The following is a 10549-nucleotide window of genomic DNA, read 5'->3' as shown; positions in this document are numbered from 1 at the left end:
TTTCTCAAGAGCAATGCCTGGGGGGGGGGACACCCCTCTGCTGTTACACATTACACCTACATTGTAATAAGTTAAATGTATATTATTAATATGATTTAAATGTCCTTATGTTTACAGTGATTTATTGGGGGGGACAAATCCTATTTTTCCCAGGTTGGGGGGTTGTGTCCCCCCGGGATGTCCGCCTATGGTAATATATCGTCTTGAATGGTTACCCTGTGTCCACTACAGCGGAGCGGGCGGCATGACGGCGTCGGCTTCTGGATTCATTATCAATGCAATCAGGCATTGACGCTCCCACAACGCCCTACGCGAGCGTCAACGCCCGGTTTCATTGAAAATGAATTGGAAGCCGACGCCGACGCGCCGCCCGCTCCGCTGTATTGTATATAGTAGTGGACACGCAGGGTTAGAGCTTTCAAATCTGGTTGGTGGCATTTAACTCTGTACAACTCTCGACAGCTTCCAACCGAGGCCGGGATCTACCATCTACCAGGGGCCCTTGGGCAGAGAGGGGAATCAATATTTTTTTGAGGGGGGGGCTACATGAAAACAGTCTACACAAGACATGCTTGGCCATCGATCTTGAGAATCATCCAATCAGAATCAAATAAAAGTTGTTTACAAAAAATGAAGTATGACGTGGGGGGGGGGGGGCACATGAGTAAGTAAGTAAGTAAGTCAGTACATTTTATTTATAAAGCACACTCACAACACAGCAATGCTGACCTAAGTGCTGAACAAAAGCACAAAAACAGTAATCCCAATACACATTAAAAAAACACTATAAAAAACACAGTAAAAACAAAATACAAAACAGTCAACAACAACAAAACAAGCAACAGCACAACGCAAGAGGTGGGAAACGCCAGAACAAAAAGGTGGGTCCTAAGCCTAGATTTAAAAATAGACAAAGATGGAGCCTGCCTAATAGATAGGGGAAGCTGATTCCACAGCTCAGGACCAGCAACTGCATAGGCCCTATCACCTGTGCGTACACAGCATGATCGGGGAGTGTATAAAAGTGGCTTGTCTGCAGACCTCAGTGACCTAATAGGTGCGTGCCATTTTACGAGGTCCGAGATATATGAAGGGGCCTATCCATTAAGAGCTTTAAAAACAAACAATAACGTTTTAAAACGTATTCTAAACTGGACAGGAAGCCAGTGCAAACTGGCCAAGACTGGGATAATGTGGTCGAACGTTCTAGTGGACAATGACATTTTGGCAGCAGCATTCTGCACCACCTGAAGACGGGAGATTGAGGGGACATGAGCTCCAGTGCCCCCTTTGGAGTAATAATGTGGCCTTGCTCTCAACTCTTGCCTGCGCCTCGTCCATTAATTGTATAGCTGGACTAGTTATCCCTTACTTCTCAGCGTGAGAACTACAAGGGATTGCGTAAGAGCGTGAGAAATGGTTGAAAGGCAAATGCATGAGATTTGAGAGTTCTGGTCGTTTTTAAGAAAGCTCAAGATGCATGTCACGACAATAAAGACACAATATTTACCATACAAACTGACAGATATTATTTTTTTTGCCTTGTTCAAATAAACCATTTCATGTGCATTCCAGACATGAATCACAGATAACACTGCAGCCTTAGTTCTAGTCCAGAGCTCTCCAAGCCTTCTCAAGAGCTACCTGCCAGTATGTTTTTGATCCAACCCCAGTTGTACCTTATGTGATTCAACACATCAACCAGGTAACTATTAGAACCAGGTGTGCTAGATTAGTGTGGGAGTGAAAACCAAGCAGGAGGCAGCTCTGCGGAAGCAGGGCTCGAGACCGGTGCTGAAGTGTTTAAGATGTCTCCTCCTCCTGGTTGAGGATGCAGGTCTGCTGCTGGATCTCGACCATCCTGAGGGCGGCGTGAGGACCCCTGATGCTGGACCCAGAGTTGCTCTTCATCACATTCTCGGAGCTGTAGGCCTTCATGCGGTACGTGCTGGCCTTGCTCTCACAGCAGCCCAGGCTACTCAGGGCCAGGTAGGCATCCCTGCGGAACGCCCGTGTGAAGATGCCGTACAGGAAGGGGTTGGCGCAGGAGTTGATGGGGAAAAAGAGCACCAATAGGATCTTGGAGTTGGTGACGGTGATGAGGGGAGCCTTGAAGGCTGCCGAGATGGCGAAGAAGGAGATGGGTGCCATGCAGAGCAGGTCTGTGAAGATGAGGATCGCCATTCGCTTGGCGATCTTGGTGTCCGCGCTGCGCCCCGGAAACTCTGGGTTCCTCACCGCCAGATAGATGAGGACGTAGCAGACACAGACGACCAGGAAGGCTCCCACGTTGAAGAGCAGGAGGAGCAGGATGAAGGCCTGCGCCGGCCAAGTGAGGACGTCCATGGGAAGACACATGCTCACCTTGCTGTAGCTGCTCACACCCACCAGGGGAAGCAGCGCCAAGCCCAGGCAGAGCAGCCAGCCTCCGGCCATCACCCCGGCCGCCTGCCCCAGCGCCAGCCTGCGCTCCAGCTGCAGGGCATGGGTGATGGTGTGCCAGCGCTCCAGGGTGATAGTGGCCAGTGTATACACGGACAGCTCCCCGCCAAACACGGACAGGAAGCCGGCCACGCTGCAGCCGGGGCCGGTCTGCCACAAGATGGCGTGAGTGCTGTAGTGTCCGCTCGTGCGCAGGTCCACCGATGCAATCATCAGCAGGTAGATGGCAATGCAGAAGTCGGCGAACGCCAGGTGGCACATGAGGAAGCGAGGGACGCTGAGCTTGTCGCGGCTGGTGAAGAGGACCAGGAGGACGGTGAGGTTGCCCACGATGGCCAGCAGGCTGATGAACCAGATAGCTACTCGGAGGAAGGGGAAATTGACCAGATCCTCACAGGGGTTGAAGGCGTCGGCCTCGGGGCTGCACTGGAACACAGGGCCGGGTGGAGCAGAGGTCAGCAGTGAGTACTGAAAGTCCTCATTGACATTTGCTGCTTCCTTCAGTAGGTCAGACGAATTTGAGCCAACAGTCAGATGGGGTAGTAAGGCTGCGCCGACACCCAGGACCCTGTAGGGGGAGCAAGAGGGCAAAGAGGTGGTTAGAAAAACAATATAGAGACAGAAGAAAGTCACATCCCTTTATCCAGAATCCTAAGGTCTGGAAAAGACAAGAATTACGCAATGAGTCACATACTTGGTGTGTGCCAATCGGTACACAGCAGGGCCGTAATCATAATATATATTGGGGGGGGGGGGGCATCATGATGTGAATATATACAAGAGACTATAAACAAGACAGACTGCGGTAAGGAAACCAATGCCGAAATTCTAAAAAGAGCATTCAACGTGACCAAATGAAAAGAATAAGGAGACGTCAAAATGCTCTTCTGAAATAGATGATTGTGTTACCTGAATGACAAATTGTTGTCATTGCGGTGTGTAGAGTCATTAGAACTCTCAGCGTTCACTAGATCATCCCTTGAGGAGGTGAAGGGGGAACATGGGGGAGGGAGGGGGCCATGGGGAGAAAAGGGGTCAGCGGGGCAGGGAGGGGGAGGGAGGGGGCCAGGGGGCCGGAGGATTTGTACACAATGCAAAAATGAAGAAATCAAAAGACGGTGTACATATATGTGTTACTGAAGTCCTACCTGTGTCCCTGTAGTCCTACCTGTGTGTGTCTACTGTGCCTGTGTGTGTTCCAGGTCAGTCTACTGTGCCTGTGAGTTTTCCAGATTAGTCTACTGTGCCTGTGTGTGTTCCAGATCAGTCTACTGTACCTGTGAGTGTTCCAGATCAGTCTACTGTGCCTGTGAGTGTTCCAGATCAGTCTACTGTGCCTGTGTGTGTTCCAGGTCAGTCTACTGTGCCTGTGTGTGTTCCAGATCAGTCTACTGTGCCTGTGTGTGTTCCAGGTCAGTCTACTGTGCCTGTGAGTGTTCCAGATCAGTCTACTGTGCCTGTGTGTGTTCCAGATCAGTCTACTGTACCTGTGAGTGTTCCAGATCAGTCTACTGTGCCTGTGAGTGTTCCAGATCAGTCTACTGTGCCTGTGTGTGTTCCAGGTCAGTCTACTGTGCCTGTGTGTGTTCCAGGTCAGTCTACTGTGCCTGTGTGTGTTCCAGATCAGTCTACTGTGCCTGTGTGTGTTCCAGGTCAGTCTACTGTACCTGTGTGTGTTCCAGATCAGTCTACTGTGCCTGTGTGTGTTCCAGGTCAGTCTACTGTACCTGTGTGTGTTCCAGGTGTGCAGGGCGCAGCAGTGGCTATTGTAGGTGAGCTGGGCATTGGTCAGAGCAGGCAGGGCTGTGAAGGAGGGCAGCCTCTTGAGTCTGAAGGCCCCCTGGGCCACCAGGGTGTGGACCTGCTCCAGACCCTGCAGCGGGAGGGTCTCGATCGCCGTCGACGACACGTCTCTGGAAAACACCACTCTCATTCACATTCTATCGGGAGACTCGCAAACACTGCAATGTTGTTCACTATGGTAAAGAATACAAAGAAATGGAAAATACTGACAGTGAGGAATCTCATAGATGATGTATTTAGAGCACTACAGAGGACAAGAGGGTGTACGTTTACAAACCTGGATACTGTAAATCAAGACAAAAACAACTAGATTAACAACATTTTCCCAAAAATATCAGCGAGACAAGATCTTGAAAGGTTAGTCTGGAGTCTTGCCTGACAGCCTGTCTCTGAAGTAACTACTCAAACTTGGACAACTGTAAGGATGGGTGTCAAACCTGCCCCCACCTCTCATATGCTAAAGTATGAAGATTCTGGATGGTCTCAACTTGAAGGCTCTCACACCCCCCAGTCAAGATGTGGTCTGATTGGTTGTTCTTGTGTATAAAGGGGATTGTAATGCATTGCTTTTTGGATTCTTCATCTCCTGAGACCTTGTCCTCAGTTCTCCCTTGTCCTACTGTCCTACTCCTTGCTCACCTCTTGCTTTCTCTCTGATTTACAATGATCATGGTAGAGAAGGTAAGATGTAAAGCTTTCATTTTGTAAAATGTTTGCCTTGTAATTGATTTCATTCATTTGCAATGTTTTAAATGCGTATTTCATTTTAACCTTACTTTGACCATTCGTGCTCTTATTTAACCCATAGAGTCAAATAACTGTAATTCTATTTGTATTGGCTTTATTTGGTTCATGCTAATACACTGCTCAGTTTCCCATCTTCCTTTAAACCATAGGGAAATGTGTTTCGGTTGTTTGGACAATATTTAACCCCCTACACAACCTTGGACAGGAGCTTATTTTTTATGTTTTTTTTTTTTTTTACTATATGGTCTAAATGCGTGTGTGCATGTGGACCGGTTTAGAGGATTTTTCAAGTATTCTGTATTTGCATTTCGTCATTTAGCAGACGCTCTTATCCAGAGCGGCACGGTGGGGAATCGATCTGGCAACCTTCTGATTACTAGCCCGATTCCCTGACCGCTCAGCCACCAAACTCCACTGTATCTCAAGCACAGAAGTTTTCAAGGCCTTGTACTGAGGTGTGAGAGTGCAGTGGGGTAAGGAGGAGAACCGTGTCACCTACAGGTGTTCCGGGCCCTCTGCGCCCTGGAACGCTTGGACGTGGATCCTCTGCAGGTTCCTGTTGTTATTCAGGACCCTGCAGACACAGAGAACGTCAGGACAGATTTGTATTACTGCTGAGAGGGTATCTTTTTCAAGTAAAAGGGGTTAAATCTTTGAAAAGTACAGTTCGTGTATCTTGGTTCCATTGAAGGCGTAATCATGGATCTCTCTGATGCCGTTGTTGAACAGCTTCCTACACAGGACGCGGAAAGATACAGAACATGACAGGAGTTTCTCATAGATCAGAACTTTTTACACAATCAGGTTTCAGTTGATCTAACCTAAATAAATTACTGGAGTATGGTAAGAATTTAACATATATACAGTTTTAAACAAATCATCACGTTTCACAGTTTAATAATCACTTGCATCAATTCCTACTCATAATTCACTACTACCTGTGTACTACTCACGCACATGATAACGTATCCCCTCGTCATTCCAGCAAAGTGGTTGGGTGGAATCGACAGGAGATTGAGATTGTCACATATGTACCTGCAACGGCAATGTATTCTGTCACAGGAAGTCACAACACATCCTATGTCAGTCATGTTCAACCCTGGTCACAGACCAGACAAACTGTGGGTGGCAGGATTCACCTATTGTACCAAGACATGATGGTGTGGGTAAGGATAACAATCATGACTTTGATGATGAAGATAATAATGATCTCCGGTCAGTTTACAGACTCACAGGATGAAGTCTTGTTCTAAAGAGCAAACCGAGGTCAGGTCTGGAAATACATCTATCCCCGTGTTGAAGATACCCCTGTAAATGGTGACAACAAAGCCTGTTACTCTTCCAGGAAACAAACAGCTGTTACTTTCCACAGACAAGCAGCATTACACTAACTCCACAAAACACCAATAACATTCACAGCTGGAGGGTTTTGTCTGAGAACAATAAAAATTGTGACACACTGAAATGTTATTAATATTAATATCCAGTTGGAGAGGGAATCACAACAGAACGCTGTTGCCCCACAAATCTTTATAAAGTATCTTAATCAGAATGAGATGCAGTATTAAGACTGTTTAGTATTCCAATGGAAGACATTCATACAGTCTGGAGAACTCCATAGAGAGCAAGTCACAGCTAAAGCCTAAAGATTGACAGGTTTCTCACTCACAGATGTCGTAGTTTTGGTAGGTTGTTGAACGCCTTTTTTTTTATGCGCACAAGACTTCTAATGTTCTGGATGGAGCTGAAAAACATCAACAATAAATTGTCTAAATTACCCAGGTAAAAGATTGGTTTGCAAGAGAGGGTTTTGGATGGGAGAAGGAAGAGGGTAGAGGTAGAGGAGGGGGAGAGAAAGGAGAGGGGAAAGGCGACAGGGAACCAGGGACAGGAGACAGGGGAGAGGAGGGGGAGAGAGGGTAGAAGGGACCGGGGACAGGTGAGAGGAGGAGAAGAGAAGGTGGAAGGGACAGGGGACCGGGGACAGGGGACAGGGGACAGGGGAGAAGGAAGAGGGTAGTGGGGAGTGGAAGAGGAGATGGGAGAGGAGAAGTGAGAGGGGCTTGACTAACACTATATCAGACAGGCTCAGAAGGTTATTAAACGCCAGGTTTTGGATTCAACACATGAGTCTGTGCTGTGCCAGATGGTAGAGCAAAACCATCTGAGTGGGGTGAGCAGGGAGAGGGGAGAGGGGAGAGAGCAGAGGAGGGAGAGAGGAGAGGAGGGAGACGGGGGAGAGGAGAGAGGAGAGAGGAGAGACGAGAGAGGGGCTCGACTGACACTCACATATAAGACACGCTCGGAAGGTTATTAAACGCCAGGGTCTCCATGGTTTCCAGGATAATACTCTGAGAAATTTCTCTTAAACCACAAAAAGAAATAAAACAACATTTTCAGTCAAAACATCTGAATACAAAACACACAGCATATGATACCAACTATTAAAAACTAAAAAACTGTTGAATATGGGATCATCGGTTAAAGTTAAGGTTCTGGTGGTCATTCGAATTTTCTTCCATTTGAAGTTTTTCACAAACCAGACAGTAAGGACCTCAGAAGATAAGGATACGAAAAGGTTGTATCCTGTTCTAGACCTTAGAGTTCTGTTTGTGGTGATGTTCTACAGAGCATGCCTTGAGGGGGGGTTCCTTACTAAGCAGAAGTTTAAAAAGAATGTTGCAGCACTCACATGTCCTCGACCTTGCCCAGGCTGTCAAACGAGAGGCTGGAGATTGTCTTTTGATTCAGATGTTTCAGCACCCTGTAGAAACAGCACATTCAAGGGGGCGGATCCATGGATAGCCAATACCATAACGCGGTCAATCGAAGCATCCCCCTCATTTCAGACTTTAGCTACTTTAATTTAGCCTCACAAGCTGCTAACCCCTCTACTCACTTGGGCTTCAAGATCTCCAGATATGGAGTTATATTTGTGTCAAGAGTGGGAAGGAGCAGCGCTGGAAGTGCCTCACATACAATTTGTTTGATTCCAGTTTGTTATGTCTGTCAGCCTTGGGGCACATGGATGCTTATCGGTCAATGCTCAAGGCTCTGTGGCTCTCTGACAGAAAGGTCAAGATTCTCAGCGTTCAAGCATTTCAACCATCCGTCAACCTTAAATTCAGCTCCTCTGTACTTGCTTGTCCTGGAGGAAGGACCAATCAGGACCACTTGATCAGGAGGGGAAGAACCCATGACCTTCAGCAGGGTTTTTCTTTTAACAGAAAGTGCACTAGCTTCTTCACAATAAAGAAACTTGTGATGTGAGACTTTCTGAGTGTAATGAGACATAGAGGGAGGTGTCAGACTGGAGACGCTGACAGTTTAAGCTGGGCCGAGCGAGGACATAGGGGTGATGGGGAGATTCTGCACCAGCTTGGTGATTAGTGGATGTGGTTTAAACAGCGTCCCTAAACTACCATCTCACCTGCAGAGTGAGAACACACAATGGTGATTTTGTGTGACTAGGAAGGAGTGCAGCCTCACCTCAACATTTGTGGGTGCAAAACCTTAAACAATAACAATGAGGGACTGGTTATCTCTCCCACCCCCTCCCTCCATCTCTCTCCCTCTCTCCCCATCGCTCTCTTTCTTTCGCCCCCTTTCTCTCTCTGTCTCTCTCTTTCTTTCTCTCTCTCTCTTTCTCTCCCGTTCTCGCTCTCCCCTTCTCTCTCTCTCTCTCTCTCTCTCTCTCTCTCTCTCTCTCCTTCTCTATCTCTCTCTCTCTCCCTTTCTCTGTCTCTCTCCCCCCCTCTCTCTCTGTTGCTCTTTCTCTCTCTTTGAAAAAGTATTTCTACACACATCCGTCCACATGGCTCTGCCTAAGTGGGTGACTGCCCTCCATCTCAGGGACCCTGCTAGCCTATCTGATCAGCTGTGAAGGTAAAGTAATGGGAAAATCTCAAGTGGCGCCAGCGTTTTGGATCTGTGAGAATGAGGAGAGGAGAGCACTGCAGAGCACAAAGACTTCCCCTACAAAACTAGACTTGACGTGATTAGAAAATGAATGCTTTTTTTGGGGGTGAAAAAATGGGGCACATTCAGTATTACCTATATAATATTGTATGAGTTGCATTTGTAAATAACAATGTCCCAACAATAGTATGCCACATTTCATATGAACAAAAAAGACAGATGCCCTGTAATTATACAATTTATTGATCAGATCATTTGTCAATTTTTGGGGCCATTTTTGGTACCAAAATGCTTGAAATTAACTAAATTGAGTCTGGACTCCTGGGAGATATTCTTACAGGAGACGTGTTGTTCTGAATAGAAATAAAACAGTCAGCTCAGGGGGGCCACAGGGGGGGCCAGGGACATTTTTACAGGGGCACTTGCCCCTGTAGGCCCCCGTGTAGAACTGCCCCTGCTGCAAAGCTTAGCTAACCCTAACCAAGACCGACACATTTGGTAACAACCCCTCACTGTAACTAGTTTTAACATGCTCACCCCTTATTTTAAAGATGGCTTTCTCAAAGTCCCATTGTCATCATAAGCCTACTTTAGTGCCTTCTTTAATGCGTCTGCGCGTAAAAGCGCAGGAACAAAGGAGTAACCGAAACCACGCTAGTCATTTGTCATTATAATTAGTTAATTTTCTTTTGAAGTTGTATTGCTATTAACTGGTTATACATCCGGTTTGATTATTTCAATCGTCTTATAAAAAACACAATCATCACCACTGCAAAGCTGTCTCAACATGCATAACTTACAGCTGTCTCTGGGGTACGTTCACGGACCGCTCCGTTAGGTTGTTGCATCTGATGGTACCGGGGAAGCACCGGCAGATCCTGGGACACTCGAACATCCAGGCATCCAGAGAGGCAAAGGGTAGCAGCAAGAACGTAAAGAAAACAAAAGCACGCGATGTCCTCATTATTTTACTTGTGTTCAAACCGAAGTAGTCCCCTCCGTCTTTCTGAGAATATCCAAATGACTCATAGCAGTGTACTGTGTGTATATTCTACGTCTATCAGAAACGGTGGATTAAACCAAAGTGTTATCCTTCAGATCAGTTTACCGCCGATCAGGCTTGTGTCTTTGATCACGTAGTTCTCGTTGATTCTGATTCCAACCCTAGAAATCCTGAAAGTGCGCTGTTCAGTTGCGCAAATGTTCCATGTGCGCTCACTGCGGTGCCAACCGTGCCAATCAAGCTGTGGACAACTGTCCAAAAAAGCTTCCAAGGTCTTTAATGTAACCCTAACCCTAACAGACTATAGCATGAGCAGAGTGATGCATTGACGGATTCTAGTACGACACCTGTTTGAAATCATACTAGTAAGTCCATATATAGCTCCAAGATAATCATACAATTAGACATTGGCTATAATGTCTGCCAATTAAACGATTATGCATGTTGTAAAAATGCACACAAATAACTTTAATATGCTGTAGGCTACATAACATTTGATTCATATGTATCCAATAAATAGCAGACATCTTCAAAATTCAACGTCATTAACTAATCAGCATTTCGGTATCAGAACAGAATGACCTTGGCAAAGGAGCTTGGGAAAGCTGAAAAGTATTTGTGTTAATTTGGCACCCG

At 46.6% G+C, this 10549-nt stretch overlaps 1 protein-coding gene across 1 annotated transcript; it reads right to left on the bottom strand.

Moving 5' to 3' along the window:
• Window positions 1-686: 686 nt before the first annotated feature.
• Window positions 687-10463, bottom strand: lhcgr (luteinizing hormone/choriogonadotropin receptor). Its single transcript, XM_084667287.1, has 10 exons — window positions 9711-10463; window positions 7685-7756; window positions 7282-7356; window positions 6662-6736; window positions 6226-6300; window positions 5950-6027; window positions 5657-5725; window positions 5492-5566; window positions 4170-4355; window positions 687-3010 (listed from the first exon to the last, which is right to left on the bottom strand). Exons 1-10 carry the CDS (start codon window positions 9872-9874, stop codon window positions 1804-1806), a joined length of 2076 nt encoding a protein of 691 aa, XP_084523413.1. The 5' UTR covers window positions 9875-10463; the 3' UTR covers window positions 687-1803.
• Between the last annotated feature and the right edge of the window lie 86 nt (window positions 10464-10549).

The sequence above is a fragment of the Hypomesus nipponensis genome, chromosome 11 (assembly GCF_054491055.1).
Source record: "Hypomesus nipponensis isolate SF chromosome 11, ASM5449105v1, whole genome shotgun sequence".
Lineage (NCBI taxonomy): Eukaryota > Metazoa > Chordata > Actinopteri > Osmeriformes > Osmeridae > Hypomesus > Hypomesus nipponensis.
The sequence above is the reverse complement of the archived record's forward strand: the minus strand, read 5'-3'. Positions and strand labels throughout refer to the sequence as shown.